The following is a 20,206-nucleotide window of genomic DNA, read 5'->3' as shown; positions in this document are numbered from 1 at the left end:
ACTCAAAATAAAAAGGGGAGAGAAAAAAACCTAGCAAATATTAGATACATTGTAATTATTAGAGATTAGCTGATATAAGTAGTAGAGTCAGCCAACCAGACAACAAACATCCACTGGGTGGACTGATCCATAATGCTAAGATTCTCAGCCTATATAATTTTTCCTTTTGAATTTATTTTAGCTATGATAAACTGAAATACTTTATTTAACAGTCATACCCACATACTACACAATAGTCACAGCATCATATTTAAAAACTCAGGCTCTGAAGTCAGATTGCCTGGGTTCAAATCCTTACTCTACCTACCACTTGCTAGCCATGAGACCTTAGGCAAGTTACTTAACTTCTCTGTACTTAAGGTTATCTATGTGAATAGTAAGGATAACAGCAGCAGCCTCAGAGTGTGGGGTTGTGATGAAAATTAAAAAAGATAATACACATGAAGCACACACAGTGATGCTTGGGCACATAGCAGAGTGTGCAATAAATGTCACCTATAGATTTAAAGATATCATTAGACTCTAATTTTTAATTTTAGGTGATAAGAAAGTAAAGATGAGAAATAACCTCTTTGGTTTTAAAAAGCTAAGTGTGAATCAAAGCAAGACATTTATAGCTCATATCCTAACATGCAGTTAAGCATTACCCACAAACACAAAAGGGAGTCTGATTAACCACTCCTTCCCTGCCTCAACAATGAGGGAAGGACCAGGTTTCAAAACAGACCTAAAAATGAGGCTAAAACTCACCAACAGTGGGTTCAAGGATGACACAAGTAATATACTGGTTTTTGCCTGACTGCTACCAGGTAATCAAGTTTAAGCATAGCTGGTTATAACTTTAATTTTAGCATAGGTAATAAAGCATTAACTGTAAATCTATAAATGTTAATAATAACATTTCAAAATCTGTCAAATACTTTTAGTAAGATAGCTGTATCTGAAATTAGGGCAATCATGTAAATAGAATTTGGGTTGGCTATGAAACAAATGTAAATATAATCTTACCTTGTCCTGTAACTATGACAGCGATTCCTTTTTCTAGTTCTTCAATACCTTTCTTATACCATTCCACAGCTTGCTCCTTTTGTCCTGCTTTAAAATAGAAAGAACTATTTGTATATATACTAGACATTATATACTAGAATATACTAAACATTTTCCAAATCTTGCTGTTATTAACTGATACATGAAAAAGTGGGTTGTGATCAAATAAATCTGAGAAATATTACTAAACGACTTCTTAGTACCTTTAGCATCCTAATGTATATGTGAATTTCTAAGAGGGGGTATAGACTTCAATCTTTCTCAAAATTTTAGGGCTGTGAATCCTTTATTTGTTTGCCATCTCATGGTATTGATGCTTATAACCACAGAAATACTATACTATGTAAATAAATTTTAATTAGGGAGAATTTATTTTAAATAAATGGCTTTTAAAATACATACAATTAGAATATATAAACATGATTTCAATAATGGGATAAAGAACACTTTTTAACCCAATTGTATTGAAATCTGATATAATTTGTTCCCTTCTGGAGTGAGTTCTTATTTAACAAACGATTGCATCATGAGAATTGATACATGAGATTACAAGTGTGGCATTTAGTAACATTAAGTAACACACCAATTTTCTTTGAAACAAATGACTGGTTTACAACTTAAAAAGGATCTAAAAATTCAGCAAATCAAAATGTGTGTACGATATTTCTCTTTTTGTTTTGAGACACCTGGGTGGCTCATTCAGTTAAGCGTCTGCCTTCAGCTCAGGTCATGATCCTGGGTCCTGGGATCGGGCTCCTTGCTCATCAGGGAGCCTGCTTCTCCCTCTGCCCCACCCCCACTCTCCCTGCTTGTGCTCTCTCTCTCTCTCTCTGATAAATAAATAGAATCTTTTAAATAAGATACTTTTTTCTTTTAAAAAAAATTTTATTTTCAATTGGTAAACATTTATCTGCCAAGGAACTAGACATTCTTTTTTTCCCCTTTCTTTTTGAGAGAGAGCTCGCACACACTGCAGGGGGGGGTATGGCAGAGCGAGTGGGAGAAAGAAAGGTAGAGGGAAAGACAGAGAGAGAGAGAGAGAGAGAGAGAGAGAGAGAGAGAGAGAGAGAGAGAGAATCTTAATCAGGTTCCACACCCAGAGAGGAGCCCGATGTGAACCACAGATCATGACCTGAGCCAAAATCAAGAGTTGGACACTTAACTGACTGGGCCACCCAGGCACCCCTGTGTAGGATATTTCTGTAAAGTGGTAACAATTATATGCAAATCTCATTGTTTTTGAAAATTAATTTCTTAGTCCATAGAATCTGCAAAGCCTAAGTGGCACAGAGATACAGTAAAGACGGAAATCATCTATTAGAACCAGGTTTTGGGGGCACCTGAGTGGCTCATTCGGTTAAGCGTCTGCCTTCAGCTCAGGTTGTGATCCCAGGGTCCTCGGATAGAGCCCTGTGTCGGGCTCCCTGCTCAGCAGGGAGTCTGCTTCTCCCTCTGCTCCTCCCCCCTGCTCATGCTCTCTCTCTCTCAAATGAATAAAATCTTTAAAAAAAGTTTTCTTTTTCATATCCCTATTTAATCAAACAAAAATTCTTATGCCATTCTTTAATTTTATTTGAAATTTCAAAGCCAATAAAATATGACTCCCTTGATTAACATAGGTAAGTCTTACTATAAGCACCACATACATCTAAGAAATGCTGCCCCCTTATGAGTACCACCTACCCCTTCCTTCATCCCCCAAATAACTCACTAACTAGATTTAGCCCCTGGGATGGGGTGATTTCTTATTATAGTGCCATTAGTACTTCACACAGTTTCTGAGCCAGAATAAGTGTTCAATAAGTACTTGATAACGACACATGAAGAAATTATTAAGAATTTGTTATATATTCATTCAAACTATTTTAATGCTTACCTTCCTATTTTCTTATTAAAAAATCTGTTTATGTGTATCTTTGGTTTTTTAATTTGAAAAAAAGAGGGCAATTATAGAAAATAGTAAAATAGCATTTCCACTGGGAGTGATGATAACCGATAACAATGTCACATTTGCTTAAAATTTTTTTTTAAGATTTTATTTATTTATTTGACAGAGAGGGAGAGAGAGCGAGTGAGAGAGAGAAAGAGTGAGAGAACACAAGTGGGGGGGAGGGGCAGAGGGAGAGGGAGAAGCAGACTCCCTGCTGAGTAGGGAGCCCCATGCGGGGCTGATCCGGCCCCAGGCCACGTAGGACTCCCTGCTCAGTGGGAAGCCTGCTTCTCCCTCTCCTTCTGTGGCTCCCCCTGCTTATGCACACTCTCAAATAAAAATCTTAAAAAAAGGTTTTTTTTATAAATTACAATCTAACAGATACAAAAGTTCTTTTGTGCTTCTTCCCATTCCAAAGCTCCTTTCCTTTCTAGAAACCACTATAATATATTCAGTGCATATCTTTCTAGTAATGTTTTTCTATTGTTCCTATTTTATTTTAAAATTTTATATTGCTTTTGAGATCTGTGTTGCTATACAGAGATCTAGTTCACTCATTTTGACTTCTATATAGTATCCTTTATCATCCTATAATTTATTCAACTATTTTTCTATTAAAATATATTTAGGTTGTTTCGTTTCTCAGTATTTCAAATAATGCTTCAATAAACATGCTTATACCTGTCCTCTTATATACTTGTGCCAATTTCTCGGGTATATGTTTAAGAGGTAGAGTTAATGAGCCACAGTTCATTTCCATTTCACTAGAAATGAACAAACTACTTTTTGAGAGTTTTTGTACCAATTTCCACTCCTAATAGCAGTGTATGACAGTTCTCACTGGCAACATCCAAACAAATGTTTTATGGAGTTTTAGTACATTACTGTAGGCAAATTAAACGACTGATTACACGGGGCATCTGGGTGGCTCAGTTGTTGAGTGTCTGCCTTCACTCTGCTTGGGTCATGATCCCAGGGACCTGGGATTGAGCAGCACATCGGGCTCCCTGCTTGGCGGGGAATCTGTTTCTCCTTCTCCCTGTGCCTTTCCACCCTACTCATGCTCTCTCTCGCTCTCTCTCTCTCAAATAAGTAAAATCTTTTTAAAAAAATGACTGATTACAAATAAACTCACTTGCTCAGGGAACCTGGGTGGCTCAGTGAGTTAAGCATCTCTTAGTTTTGGCTCAGGTTATGATCTTGGGGCCATGAGATTGAGCCCCACACTGGGTTCTGCACCGAGCATGGCGCCTACTTAAGATTCTCTCTATCCCTCTCCCTCTGCTCATGTGTGTGAGCACGTGCATACACAAGTGTACGAACACTACTCTCTCTAAAAATAAATAAATTCACATGCTTAATAATTACTCAATTACCTAACATTCTTTGATAAGAGGTAGTTGATCCGCTGCATTATTTGAATCTCACAAGTCAGTATGATGGTAGAAAATGCATAAATAATTCTTACAAGACTTGTACAAGACTGCTAGAGAAAGGATAGACATATAGGTCAGCAGAACAGAAGAGAAAGTCCAGAAATAGACCCACACATATAACACTGATTGACTTTGACAAAGATGACAAGGAATTCTGTAAAGAAAGAAGAGCCTCTTTAAAAAACAATGTTAGAATCATTGTCAAGGGGCCCCTGGGTGGCTCAGTTAATCATCTGCCTTCAGCTCAGGTCATGATCCCAGGGTCCTGGGATCAAGCCCCACATTGGGCTCCCTGCTCAGCCAGGGATCTGCTTCTCCCTCCCCCTGCTCTTCCACTCTCGTCTCTCTCCCCTTCTCAAATAAATAAATAAAATTAAAAAAAAAATGATGCTAGGGGGGCGCCTGGGTGGCTCAGATGGTTAAGTGTCTGCCTTCGGCTCAGGTCACGATCCCAGCATCCTGGGATCGAGCCCCACATGGGGCTCACTGATCCTCGGGAAGCCTGCTTCTCCCTTTCCCTCTAACGTTCCCCCTGCTTGTGCTCTCTCGCCCTGTCAAATAAATAAATAAAATCTTAAAAAAAAAAACAAACAATGATGCTAGGGTGCCTGGGTGGCTCAGTGGTTAAGCGTCTGCCTTCAGCTCAGGTCATGATCCCAGGATCCTGGGATGGAGCCCCACATTGGGCTCCCTGATCCTCGGGAAGCCTGCTTCTCCCTCTCCCACTCCTTCTGCTTGTGTTCCCTCTCTCACTGTCAAATAAATAAATAAAATCTTTAAAAAAAATGATGCTAGAATAATGGCCATCCATATACCCAAAAAAAAAGCAAAACCAAAAACTTCAACATAGAAAAAGTTAATTTGAAATGGATCACAGAGCTAAATGTAAAACTAAAACTATAGAACTTATAGAAGAAAACAAAATTCTTCATGATCTTGGCTTAGGCAGAGATTTAGAACATAAAAATCACAAACCTTAAGAGGATATAACTGATCAACTAGACTTCATTAAAAAATTTTTTTTAAAGATTTTATTTATTTGGGGCATCTGGGTGGTTCACTTGGTTAAGCGTCTGCCTTCGGCTCAGGTCATGATCCCGGGGTCCTGGCATCGAGCTCCACATCGGGCTCCCTGCTCAGCGGGAGGCCTGCTTCTCCCTCTCCCACTCCCCCGCTTGTGTTCCTGCTGTGTCTCTGTCAAATAAATAAAAAATCTTAAAAAAATATATTAAAAAAAGATTTTATTTATTTGACAGAGACAGAGAAGGAACACAAGCAGAGGGAGTGGGAGAGGGAGAAGCCAGGCTTCCCGCCGAGCAGGGAGCCCGATGTGGGGCTTGATCCCAGGACCCCGGGATCATGACCTGAGCCGAAGGCAGACGCTTAACCGACTGAACCACCCAGGTGCCCCTCGATTTCATTAAAATTAAAAGCTCCTGCTCTTCAAAAGAGAGCTGGACAATGAAAACACAAGCCACAGACTAGCAGAAAATATTTGCAAAACAACATGTCTAATAAAGGACATGTAACCAGAATAAAGAACTCTTACAATACAATGATTAATAAAAAGCAAATAATTCATTAAAAAACAGTGGGCAAAAGATTGGCTAATGTATACTTTATCAAAGAGAGACAAATGGCAAATAAGCACAAGAAAAGATGTTCAACATCATTAGCTGTTAGGGAACTACAAAATAAAATCACAAAATACCACTAAGTACTTAATTTAAAATTGAAAAAAATTACAAGATGTCAACTATACTCAAAAATTTTTTAAAGCACTTAAAGTATAGGACAAAATATAAATGGATCGCACATATGTTTCCAAATATAAATACAAAATGGTATAGCCACATTGGAAAAGAGTATGGTAGTTTCTTATGATATTAACATATATTTACCATATGACCCAGCAATCCCTTCTTCTATGTATTTACCCAAAGAAATGAAAACATCAAAGACCAGTACATGAATGTTTATGGTACTTTATTCATAAGAGCTAAAAACTGGAAACAACCCAGATGTCCATCATTTAGTGAATGGATTAACAAACTGTGGTACATCCATACACTGAGTATTACTCACAATAAAAAGAAACAAACTACTAGTAAATGTAGGAACATGGATGAATCTCAAAAACATGCTAAATGAAAGAAGCCAGACACAAAAGGCTATATACTGTATGATTCCATTTATATGACACTCAGTGAAGACAAAACTATAGGGACAGATCAGATCAGTGACTGCCAGGGGCTAACGGGAAGGCAAGGGGACTGATTACAAGGGGCACAAAGGGGCTTCTGGGGTGATAACACATTCAGTATTTCAGTTGTTGTCACGGTTACCCAACTGGTCAAACTCACTGAAGTACACACTACTAAAAAAAGGTTAAATTTTACTATATGTAAAATATACCTCAATAAATCTGACTTTTAAAGGGTTCAATGCTCCCAACATTTATGTATAAGGATTTTCACTGTGGCTTCAACTATAACACCAGCACTATAATTTTCTTTACAAGAGCAAAATTAGATTAGAAGACAAAAGGGAGAAAATTCTTTTTAAAACATCTGTTTGAAGGCATCAAAGAGTTTTCAAAACAGTGGAAATTACCCAAATTTGGAAAGGAACCATCTCACATTCATTAGGATGCTATTTTCAAAAATTATCAAAATCAGGGCGCCTGGGATAGAGTCCCGCATCAGGTTCCCTGCTCATCGGGGAGCCTCCTTCTCCCTCTGACCCTCTCCCCTGTCAAGCTATTTCTCTCTCTCTCTCAAATAAATAAATAAAATCTTTAAAAAAAAATTACCAAAATATGGAAAGGAAAAAAAAGCCAACAGAAGTCGGCCTGGCATTTGGGGCACATTTCTACTTGAAGTAACTGCCAATTTTGAAGGCAAAAGTGGCCAAGAAACTAAGCAGTGCTTTCAGCAGACTCATAGAACTAAGCCAACCAAATGTGAATTCCAGGGCATGCCCAGGAGAAGTACTAGCAAAGATTCCAGGATTTCGGTTGGGACCCTGAATTACTGAAGAGTTAAGAACTAGGCCAGCTTGCACAAGGGATTGATCATACTCAATCACTTCAATCCCTTAAGGTAAGGGAAACTACAGCCCCTACTGTCCACTGATCACCCTTTTGACTAAATTATGGCAGAAAAATCAAACCTTCCAATGCTCTCCAAGACACAAAAGGCCCTCAATACTTTACAGTTCTTAGTTTCCCTTACACATTTCTCTTACCTCTATAGCCCCAACTAACACTCAAACTATATCAAATCAAAAGAAGATTGGGGTGGCAGAAACTTACATTCATTGTTATACTTGAAATTATTAGCTAATAATTTAGTGAACTACAGCATCTAAGGCAAACAACAGCCCAAAGGTCAAATACTGTCAGCCACCTGTTTTTGTATGTAAAACTTTACTGGGGGGGGCACCTGGGTGGCTCAGTCGGTTAAGCTGACTTCGGATTTCAGCTCAGGTCATGATCTCAGAGTCCTGAGACTGAGCCCTGCATCAGGCTCTTCACTCAGCACTGAGTCCGCTTGGGATTCTTTCCCTCCTCCTCTCCTTCCCCCTTTGCCCCTCCCCCGGCTCATGCATGTGCTCTCTCTCTCTAAAATAAATAAATAAAATCTTAAAAAAAAACCTTACTAGATCAGACCTACCGTATGAGAGTTTTGAGTGTTCAGAGAGCTTAAAGTATTGTGACAGAGAGCTTAAAATATTTACTAAATGGCTCAATAGGGGCGCCTGGGTGTCTCAGTCGTTAAGCATCTGCCTTCAGCTCAGGTCATGATCCCGGGGTCCTGGGATCGAGCCCTGAATTGGGCTCCCTGCCCCGCAGGAAGCCTGCTTCTCCCTCTCCCACTACCCCTGCTTGTGTTCTCTCTCTCGCTGTGTCTCTCTCTGTCAAACAAATAAAATCTTAAAAAACAAACAAAACCTAAATGGCTCAATAAAAAATCAAACCCAACACAAAAACTAACAAAGGACTTCGGTAGTTTTCAAAGAAGACATAGAAATGGCCAATAAGTAAGTGAAAAAAATGCTGAACATCATAAATCATTAGGGAAATGCAATTCAAAACCATGATGAGGCAGTGCTTCACATCCATTAGGAAGACTATTATTTAAAAAAACCCTGAAACTAACAAATGTGGAAAAATTGGAAACCAATGGCACAACTGATGTGGAAATGTTTGGCAGTCCTTCAAAAAATGAAACATGGAATTACCATATGATCCAGCAATTCTACTCCCAGGTAGATATTCAAAAGTACTGAAAGCAGGGAAGCAAACAGATGCCTGTATGCCTTAGCGTTTATGGCTAAGGCATAGCCTTAGCGTTTATGGCAGCATTATTTACAATAGATGGCAACAACCCAAACGTCCATCAACGACAAATGGTTAAACAAAATATGGTATATACATATAATGGAATATTATTCAGCCTTAAAAAGGAATGAAATCTGTTACATGCTACAGGAAGGCTCATGAACCTTGAAAACATTATGCTAAGTGAGACAAATCAAGATACAAAAGAATATTGTATGATTCCATTTACATACCTGAAATAGGCAAATTCACAGATACAGAAAGTAGAATAGAAATTATCAAGCACTGAGGGAAGGGGAGAATGGAGAAAGGAAGTTGGGTGGGGAGTTATTGTGTAAGGCGTATAGAGTTTCTGTTTGGAATGATAAAAAGTTCTAGAAATGGATAGTGGTGATGGTTGCACAACACTAGGAATGAATTTAATGCCATTGAACTGTACACCTAAAATGATTAAAACGGCAAAATTTAGGTTATCTATGCTTTACAAAATAAAAAAATTACCAACTGGCCCATTATAAGCACTGTGCTGACCCTTGGTATACAGCAATGAAAATGAAAAAAACTACCGGCACATGCAACATCACAGAATAATCTGACAAGCATATACTGAGCAAAAGAAGCCATACACAAAAAACACATACTGTGTGATTTCATTTGCAAAGCTGAAGGTCAGGCAAAACTGCTCTATAGTGTTAGAGTTGGGATTTGTAGGTATCTTTGCAAAGGATGAGGATAGGAGTAAGTGGAAGAGAACATTACAAAGGCAGGCTTCTGGAGTAATACTCTATTTCTTGACCTGGTAGGGTTTCAAACTGCTATGTTCACTTTGCAAATTCATTAAGCACTACAGTAATTGTGCATTTATGTATAATTTCATCAAAGTTTACTTAAAAACCAAAAAAACAGAAGGGGAAGGTAAAGTATATTGAAATGGAAAGAGTCCCAATACATTAAGGAAAAGGTTACAGATCAGTTTGTATGTAACATTTTTTCCCTCAAATGGATAAATATTTATGTTTATATAAATACACAAAGTCAGGTAACTTATTAGTAATCATCTCCCTAAGGGTAAGATTACAGAGGATTTTCACTTTCTATATTTATATTTGTTCATTATTTTAATTTTTTTAAAAATTTATTCATGGGGGGGTGTGCACACACACAAGCGGGGTAAGGGGCAGAAGGAGAGGGAAAAAGAGAGGATCTCAAGCAGACTCTGCAACAAGCACAGAGCTACAGAGCTCTGTCTCAACGCAGGGCTCAATCCCACCACCCCAAGATCATGACCTGAGCCAAAACCAAGAGTCAGACGCTTAACCAACTGAGTCACCAGGGGCCCATTATTTTAATTTTTGAGTATATGCTAGTGTACAAGCAACAGAAATACTAACGATACCCATCTTTAGATAGAGGTAAGTATAGTAGACTAAGTTATGAATTATCTATTGCATCTTTTCATTCAGATAGTAGTAGTACCCATATTGCCACAAGAAGGGTCAAAACAAAAGTAGTTTGGGGTGGAGAGAGAGGATGTATGTTTGTGATAAGTTACAATATGGGGACTTAAGCCCTTGCTTATCCTTTAGTAGCTGTACGACTTTGGGAAAGTCAGTAAATCTCTCTGAGCTTTAGTCTCCTGACCTAAAAACAAGATGACATTTCTTTCACCTAACCGTGAGCTGTGGCAAAAATCAAATGAAATAGGATATGTGACAATACTTTAAATAATGAAGAAGCACATAAACATTACTATCTTTATTATATTTGGTACATCTGTTAATTTAAATCCTTCTACTCCTGAACTGCATGCACAGTGTATGTCCAGAGGTCCTGGCATTGGGCTCCCTGCCCAGTGGGGAATCTGCTTCTTCCTCTCCCTCTGCCCCTCCTCCTGCTCGCGCTGGCTCTATCTCTCTCTCAAATAAATAAAATCTTAAAAAAAAAATCCTAGGAAAGATTTCATTATGTGCTAAACCCTAATAAACCACAGGATCATGAAGCATCAGTGAATAGCCCCCAGATTACTTCTCTCATAGTTCACTATTACAGAAAGGATACTTTCTACTGTGTTTTAATTCAGCAAAAAGGTCATACTTGCATTCACTTTCGAACTTCAAGATTTATCTCTGAAGGAAAGTCTTACTTTACCATTTAATTGGGAAGGTTTTGAATCCCATGTAAAGAAATCATTTCAGTTTTGGACATTTTTTTTAACCTTTAAGAATGTCAATTAATCTATCTTTGAAGTATTTGTATTTACTATGGGTAGTGGGTAATTTTAACTTTTTTCTATGCATTTTCTTTATTTTCCAAATTCTCTGAGATGCTTGCATTACATTCACATATGAGTACAAAATGATTAATTTTCTCTCTTTTACAATAAAAGGTTAGGATACTAAGTGAGCTTAGGAGGAAACTTCCATCTGTATTTTTCTGAAGTAAGGGTCACAATTAGCAAAAATATTTTTATATCACTCTTCAGATAATTTTTCTTCTTCCTCAAATGTCATTTATGTGGCTGCTGTATCCTAAAAAGGGTAATAGAAAACAGGTATCAAGGTTTAACAAAAACTTGCAGGGACTAAAATCTTAAAAGGATTGTTGAGTAACAGTAGTCCCATTTTCTGAGGACCTACTATGTGCAGGCACTAAGTAGTTTATAAACACCAACTCAGTGTAGTAACTTGCCCAAGATCTTGAATAGTCAGAATTCAAATGTCATTTTGGATACTAGGCACACTACAATTTAAAAAGGGTAAAATTAGACCCTCAAAGCTGAGAAAGAGAAAAGCAGTCCCTGACATCCAGGAGCTGGCCTAATACTATCAGGTAGGCCTTGGTGTAACTAGGAGCTGACCTGGCATTACTGCTAGGCCTGGTGTTCTGTTGAACATAAACAATTTCACAGAACATCAACATCAGATAAGGTCACTTTGTGATTGTGATGGATGAAGACAAAAACATGACCACTCCATAATCATGTCTAAACACAGACAAAGCATGAATATTGTCCAAGCCATGAACTACCAAGCATCCCCCTCTTCAGACTAATGAGTGCTTCTCAACCAGTTACAGCTTTAGCCTCATTCTGGTCTTCCCTCTTTCTAGATCACATTTAAGATACTTAATCACAGAATACCCCTCTTCCTGACAGCATCCAATGTAGAGCAAAATCCTGCTTCCTTAAATCCTCCTCGATATCACCTGATACAAGCCCAAATCCTGTAAGTTATTTCTAGCACCCTTTTCCTGAGATGTCATGGTTCCCATCGTGTGTGTTCTCCCTGCTTCAATAATAAATCCCACTTGTTCAACCAAAGGTGTTCTAGTGATGGCTGACTGAAAGACACTGACAAAGCTGACTTCAGAACAACAGTTCTCTCCTTTTCTATTATGCATAAAATATTGCAAAGAGCTGCAAAGATACATGAATACGTTTAACATGTTTATGCTATACCTTCATAGCTGTAAAACACAGTCTCTAGGGGCGCCTGGGTGGCTCAGTTGTTATGCGTCTGCCTTCGGCTCAGGTCGTGATCCCAGGGTCCTGGGATCAAGCCCCGCATCGGGCTCCCTGCTCAGCGGGAAGCCTGTTTCTCCCTCTCCCACTCCCCCTGCTTGTGTTCCTGCTCTCGCTATCTCTCTCTGTCAAATAAACAAATAAAATCTTTAAAAAAAAACCAAACAAACCACACAGTCTCTAGGAAAATCAGAGATTTTGATATTTTTCTTTCCTCATTTACCAGAATGAACCAAAGAGATGTGAGTGTGCTCAAAGTTCCATTCTATAGGATGTCTAGCACGAGTAGTTAATTCACAAAGAGAAAAAAAAGGCTACATCAGCACATTAATACCTCCACTGGTATTATATAAGTCAAGGAGTATTATACGTTAAAAAAGATGAAAACTAGTAGAGAAATAGAGAATCTATACTTTGCCAGATGTCAAAAAGCCAACTACTATTGGGTGGAACACGGGGAATATGATAGTGAAAAAGAGCCAGGAAGGGTTAGGGAAGATCCTTTTTCAATAATTTAATATCCATTTACTGACTGCCTATCCCTTAACTGTTATCAGGATGATTAACAATAATCTTAGGAATCTAGGGGTGCCTGGGTAGCTCAGTCATTAAGCGTCTGCCTTTGGCTCAGGTCATGATCCCAGGGTCCTGGGATCGAGCCCCGCATTGGCTCCCTGCTCTGCGGGAAGCCTGCTTCTCCCTCTCCCACCCCCCCTGCTTGTGTTCCCTCTCTCCCTGTGTCTCTCTCTGTCAAATAAATAAAATCTTAAAAAAAAAAATCTTAGGAATCTAGTTACCAGGTGAGTTTTATAGGGTTTAACTGTATTCTACATTAGGAAAAATATAAAATGCAATTAAAAAACCAGCTAAAAACAGAGCAAAGGATTAAGTTCCTAACAGTGGCTGCCTTTTTGTCTCTTTAGTGCAAATGCCACTAAATATTTTTTTTAAAAGATTTTATTTATTTGACAGAGAAAGACACAGCCAGAGAGGGAACACAAGCAGGGGGCGGGTAGGAGAGGGAGAAGCAGGCTTCCCACTGAGCAGGAAGCCCGATGTGGGGCTCGACCCCAGGACCCTGGGATCATGACCTGAGCTGAAGGCAGATGCTTAATGACTGAGCCACCCAGGCGCCCCGCCACTAAATATTCTTAAAGAGAAATGGGAAATGTTTATTGTGTATTTAATAAAAGGTAATGCTTTTCTTTTGGGAAAGAGTGGTATTATGTAAATATCCATCCATCAGAATAATTCTTTCCTTGTAATCATGGAAACTTTAAAGCAGAGTCATTAGGCCCAAGAAAATTGTCTAAAATCAATTCTTTCAAGGGGCGCCTGGGTGGCTCAGTCGTTAAGCGTCTGCCTTCGGCTCGGGTCATGATCCCAGGGTCCCAGGATCGAGCCCCGCATCGGGCTCCCTGCTGGGCGGGAAGCCTGCTTCTCCCTCTCCCACTCCCCCTGCTTGTGTTCCCTCTCTCGCTATCTCTCTCTGTCAAATAAATAAATAAAATCCTAAAAAAAAAAAAAAAAGTTAATTCTTTCAAAATGGTGACTAGCAGTTTTTAGGAGTAAAAGAAAGTATCCAAATCTGACTCTTCTGATCTCTGTTCTCTATCTTCACCTTCTGAAAATATAGTTAGGCAAGGTGTTTTGTGTGTGTTTTAAATAGTGCAAGGTTGAGTTACATGGGAAAACAAAATTATATGACAATATTTTAAAAGCCTAATGTTTTAAATATGAGCTGACTGGGAATAAATATAAAAGGATTCTATTTAGACAATTTCTGTCCTTGATGCCAGGATCTTCAGACCTACAAGCCTGAGAAACCGGCTCTCCCTCGTTCATACAACATATTGGGCCCTTACTGTCAAGTTCTATATACTCCAGGTAATCAAACCACACCTAGAAAACCTGCACCACTGTATTGCCCAGGAGATCTCAGGCTTGTCTACTTGTAGGAGCCATGCCAAACATGTTAGGTCATGTTCTGGTTAATCCAAAGACCCACTATGACAACCTCCTCTTTTCCCCCAAGTATTCCAAGAGGCCCAGTACTAACATTACAAAACAGAAAACCTGCTTAAAGCAAAAAGTATAAAATTTTGAGTGGCATAATTTTCTGTTCACCAAAACTCTGTCCCTGGTTCTGCTAAATGTAAGTTCACTCTTTAAATTTCAGTTTCTGCATACACATAATGGATATAAAAGGTTATCAGTTTTCCAGGGATGTTCAACAATTAAATATCCAAAAAATTATTTAACTCCTTGAAAATAATGAGACATATAATATGCATGAAAACATACACACATTTTAATGATCACATAGCAAATGCTGTCTTATATCTTACTGGTGAGGAAGTGAGTTTTTCTTAAGTAGCATCTAGAATGCATAAAGCTGTGCAAATAAACTGGTATCCAATAAATGCCTGTTTTAATGAACAGAACTCAAATATCCTTACATTAGGTAATTAGAATTTGCTGTGTTATTCTTCTTTATTTAAAATAGTTTGGTTTCAGACAAATTTAGGCCTTTTAAAAAATTCAGTGTCAAAGCTGAGTATGCCATAAGAATAAAATACAGAATAAACAGTCGCCATATAAACCACATTTATACACTACTTTATTGAAATAAGATTTAATTTGGCCTTTATTATTTCAAGGCATCAAATGTTTCAATTAATTAACAACATGACAGTCTGAAATAGTCCACTTTACCCGATGAAATAAAGTGGCTTTCAGTATACTTAGAATTGAAGTCAAGTTACTAAGGGAATGGCAGTGCATGACATTACTAGCCCCTTAATGGTTTACCAAAGTTAGGAAACCTTTGAAGACTGCTTTAAAGACAATTCATTTCTATTCGTTCATATATATTTTGATGCAGTGGGAAAGGAGAATAAAATTCTCTTATTCTACATTGCCAAGGATGGCTGAGAGATAAATAGACTAAATGTAAACTCTTACAGCTACTGGCTTAAGGCTAAAGTACAAAAAGTTTGAATATTCTAAAGGAAAAATATGAGAACTATGACAATATAAACTTAGCTTTAATTCATTTTTAAAGGAAAATGAGTATTTAACTCATTTGTTTCAGTTTGAACTAGTGTCAGCATATAATACATCAGTTGTATAACTCAAACTAAAAAGTAATCATAGTCCATTCTGATGTCTACTTTAGAAACTAAACTATAAATAAAGCAAAAAACTTTGAATAGAAACATCAGTAGAAAGAGGGTCAGGTATGTGGTCCATGAAAATATTTATTTTTTAAAAAATATTTTATTTATTTATTTATTTGAGAGAGAGAGAAACAGCATGAGAGGGGAGAGGGCCAGAGGGAGAAGCAGGCTCCCCGCTGAGCCAGGAGCCCAATGCGGGGCTCGATACCAGGACTCTGGGATCATGACCTGAGCCGAAGACAGTTGCCCAACCAACTGAGCCACCCAGGAACCCCGAAAATATTTATACTTAAAAATATTTTAGAGGACTTAAACATAATAGATATAGTCATATATGTAATACTCTAAAGATAAGTCGTAAGTTTGAAACCCAAGGTCTGATTTCTACTTCTGTCACTTATCCCTCCTTATGGAACTGATTTCTCTTTAAATCTAAGAGCCTTGGGTCTTTTTTTTTAACCCCTAGGTTATCCTTGTTTCCTCTTATCCTACCTCCCAACTCCTATCACCCAGTGTTAAATAAAATTTCCTTGTGTTTTCTGGCATTCTCTTCCTAAATACTACAAAAAAATCTACCCTTAAACATATTCCCTCTATTCTAAACATCTTTTGACCCAGATTAGTAAACTTCTGAGGACCCTACTATAATTGGATAGTGCACTCAAATGGTGCTTCTCTAGGAAGGGATGATGGTACTCTTATTCACCCTTACCAGGCATCCTTGGATGTTCCAAGAGGTGGTACAGAATGAAACAGTTAAAAAACTTCCTTCCACAAACACATGGCATTTTTTTCTTAAATAGAACTCTTTCCTAGAACTCTTTTTATATAGACTTTTTTTTTTAAAGTAATCTCCACACCCAACGTGGGGCTTGAACTCACAACCCCAAGATCAAGAGCTGCATGTTCCACTGACTGAGCCAGCCAGGTACCCCCTTCCTAGAACTCTTTTAAACTCCAGTGTCCTTACAATCAACACCATGAATACCTGCCTCTTTCCTTATATCATACTCCTCACTCCTAGGCTCCACAAAGGAAATAGGTTTCAACAAAACTAAATTCTGTAACAGTTTCTGCAGTTGACAGTGCTAAGAGATACTACAAATGACCTGCAGATTGCTTTGTTGGGTTGTTGGTTGGTTTGTTTTTGGCTAATTGACAATGCAAGTGAGTACCTAATTGGAGTGTGACACAAAAATGTTCTTTGGTAGTTACAGGAAAAAGATCTCTGCATATTGGAGGCAGGGATGAAAGGAGGGATTTTCAAAAATGTTGCAAGACTTCTAACTTTAGTTCTCATCTTCCATAAAAGAGTGTTCATTAGCAACTGGCATAGGTTTGGAATGACCTGTTTTAATTTTGAGCCTCAGTTTGTTCATCTGTAAAATGCTGATACCAACAGTACCTTCACCTCACAGGGTAACTGCGAGGATGAAATAGAGAACACATACAAAGCTAACAGTGCAGCACTTGGTGCACTGAATGACTTAAAAATGTTAGTTTAAAAGGAATCTTGAAGTATACAGTATTCTTACCTTCATTCAGAAATATAAATCTTTAAAAATAAAAGAAATATAAATCTTTGTTTCAAGTTTTATGTACAATGATGTAAGTTTTTCCTGTTCATTATTTAACACTTCAATTGAGAAACGAAGAGGCTACCTTGGAATACTGATTTAGATGAAATCAAATCTAACAGGGACAAAAGTTTCATGTTAAAATAGAACTTTATAAAAAAATACTTAGAAGTCATTATATCGATAAAATGACTGTCACGAAACTTCAAAAAATAATGCCAATTTAGCTGTAATCATATGCAGCTGTTCCTTTCAAAATTAAGTCACCATTTCTTTTTTTCTGACACTACAGTACTCCGTTTTCATTAAAAGCCTATTAACAAGACACAGCTTCCCCGATACCAAAACCTTTTGGAAACCTGGCTCAGAAGAAGCCACACACTGTTTACAGTGCTAGAAAGGATCCGTGTGGTCACTGTAGGACAACTGTCACTGTCAGTAGCACGACTGGCTGTCTCATAGGGACTTGGGTCATGCGTAAGTGTAGGGGAAGGCTGGTGTCTGAAACAAAGTCGACAGCTAGGGTGCCTGAAAGGGGAGAGGTTTAACTGAGAATCGTAGAGGATGAGGGTCTGACTGCGGTGAAGCCGCCTCGGCGGGGGAGCGGGGGGAGATCAATTCCTGGGGTGCACCGACCGCCCCCGAAGGGACGCAGGTGTTGCCCTCCCTGGGTGACCCCACCGCTTTCTTCCCGGCGCCGCCGCCCCCTCCCTCCAGCCCCCCACTTACCTTTCTCGTCTTCATCGATGCGCAGGGCAATGGAGATGTACTCGAAGGCCTGTTTGTGGAAGGCTCGGACGCGCTCGGCCTCCCCGCCAGGCACTGGCGCGGGGGGCGAGGCCGAGGCCGGCGCCGGCGCGGCCCGGGAGCTCCTCTTGGCGGCCATGAGGGCGCGGGAGAAGCGCTGGCAGAGCCACACGAAGAGGAGCCCCAGGTGGAAAGCGACCAAACGCAGCAGCGCGAAGCCTATGAACAGCGGGTAGGAGAAGTAGTACAGGTTCCGTTTATGGGGCGACTCGGGCCGGGGGGCCGGTCTGGGGGCGGGACGGGCGGGGGCCAGGCAGGGGGGCGGAGGCCTGGGAGGCACCGGGCTGCTGCCGCCGCCGGAGCCTTTCTTCTTCCCTCGTCCACCCGGAGAATTCATTCACAACTCCCACTGCCGCCGCCGCCATAACCCGCCTCCCGCAGACCGACGGCGACCAAGCGACGGCGGCGGCCACTGGGACGGCGAAGGCCAGAGACGCCCGCGCGCCCGTCGGTCCCAGGAGCTCGGCACCTCCACGCTCTGCTCGCCGGCCCCGCCCCTTTCTCCGCGCTCGGCCAAGAGCACAACCCCTTTCCTCCTCCTGCGGTCGGTGGCTCCTGCCCCTCCCGCTCTGTGTCCTCTCAGCCTCCTGGTAGCGCCGAGCGGTGGCCGCGCACGCGCACGCCTGCTCCTGTCTTTCTCCGGCGCGCGCGCTCACGCCGCCGTCTTTGTTGCCCTGAGCTCCTAGTGCGCGTGTGCAGCTCCCGCCCCTCGGACTCTTCCCTACGGAACTACAATTCCCAATGTGCAGTTCGGCTACGTCATCCTCAGGGATCCTTCGCCCTACAGACAACGCTGTCCCTGGGAGCTGCTTAAGCGGGGAACCTTGGTCATCAGCTCGCAGCGGCGACAGCTGCGGCTTGGTGTCGCCCGACTGGTCCGCCGGGCTCCTATCTCGCAGTGTCATCGTTCTTATATTTCTTTCAGCATTTTCTGCCCGTCTCCCGCAAAGGATAATTCATCTGACTTTCATCTCAAAAGTAATGGGTACCATGAAAACAATCTCAATGTCCATCAATAGGAAAAGGATTAAATGAATTTTGGAATACCCGTATGTAATTCTGTGGAGCATTTAAAAAGAATGAGGTGGATCTGTCTGTACCGATAAAGAAAGGTGTCCATGATATATTGTTAGGTGAAAATAGAATATTACAGACCAGTATGATATGATCCTATTTTGTATTAAAAAGAATAAATGGAAAGAAAAAAAGTAATGGGGACCAATCTGGGAATTATTATCTGAGAGGGAAGCAATTGTAGAGACATATAAACGTAAGGTCACCTAAAACAAAAATGTTAGTTCAGTGGAACGAAGTGAACGATTCTAGAGGTTTAGTTAGTACGCGTTTAGATGTCTATTTTGAAGAATTAATTAGTTTGAACAGGGGCATTCCTAGGTTTTGTACAGTAATCATCCCACAGTTTACTGAAAATCCAAACTGGGCCTTTTTTTTTTTTTTTTTTAACCTACTGGATGTCCTTTCCTTTGGGAACTACCCACTCACCTCTGCTGCCTGTATACCAATGAGCTGCAAGTACTGAACCCAGCCTCGCAGATCACAGAAATGGAGACACGAGGTTAATATACTCTACTAGAAACTGAAATTTTGGATGGACACACTGGGATAGAAGGTACTAGGAATTGAGTGCTCTAAAGACCTGGTCTATCAGTTCATCTCACTTAGATCCCCAGAGCTGCCAGCTTCCTGGACTGGTCACTTGATAGTGTAGCCTATCCAATAAACTATTCAGTCTGTTTCTCTATTTCTCTGATTCTCTCTCCCTTTCTCCATCTATCTCTCCTTTTCCTTTCTTCGCTTTTTCTTTTTACTTGGGTTAGCCATAGTTGTTTCTTGTTCCCTAAAAATAAGGAATCCTAACTGATATAAAGTTCCCATTGTTTACAGAGTGAGATTTGCAAATGAGTCATGCCAGTTTCCAAAAATCTCCATATTCTGGCCACAACATTATCTAACTTTCCCGCATCACTGCTTCCCTTACAAACATAAATTATTGCAAAAATGACCTGTTCCCTCCAACTCCTCCCCACCCTTTTCCTGCCTCTGTGCTTCTGCCAATTTCTCATTCTGAAATGTCCTCACTCTTTCACATCTGATTAATTTCAGTTCCTGAAGCCCATAGTACTTTTCTTGTTGTTATGTGAAATCTATATCTATAAATATATCATGTAAACAAGATGTATATAACTTATATGTGTAAAGAAAAATAAGGAAAACAACAGCATCCAGTTTAAGAAAAACCAATGTAACTAGTTTCTTGAAGCACTTTGTGAGCCCCTCCCTAATCTCAATTTCATTTCTCCCTCCCTAGAGAAAGCCACTGTTCTGAATTTTGTACTTGTTCCTTTGC

At 39.8% G+C, this 20,206-nt stretch overlaps 1 protein-coding gene across 4 annotated transcripts in view; it reads right to left on the bottom strand.

Annotated features, from left to right (window-relative positions):
- Positions 1-18,472, bottom strand: part of SPAST (spastin) — a 54,219-nt gene extending 35,747 nt beyond the window's left edge. Inside the window, exons 1-2 of one of the 4 annotated variants that reach the window (XM_027621688.1) lie at positions 17,761-18,472; positions 1,009-1,095 (exon numbers count right to left, since the gene is read on the bottom strand). In XM_027621688.1, coding sequence (XP_027477489.1) covers positions 1,009-1,095; positions 17,761-18,175 — 502 coding nt within the window. In that variant the 5' untranslated portion in view covers positions 18,176-18,472. The remainder of the gene's footprint in view (positions 1-1,008; positions 1,096-17,760) is intronic. The other 3 variants (XM_027621689.1, XM_027621686.1, XM_027621687.1) reach the window with 3 other exon arrangements.
- Between the last annotated feature and the right edge of the window lie 1,734 nt (positions 18,473-20,206).

Source organism: Zalophus californianus, chromosome 8, assembly GCF_009762305.2.
Source record: "Zalophus californianus isolate mZalCal1 chromosome 8, mZalCal1.pri.v2, whole genome shotgun sequence".
In the NCBI taxonomy this organism is placed as follows: Eukaryota; Metazoa; Chordata; class Mammalia; order Carnivora; family Otariidae; genus Zalophus; species Zalophus californianus.
Note: the sequence above shows the minus strand (reverse complement) of the source record. Positions and strands in the feature narration are given on the sequence as shown.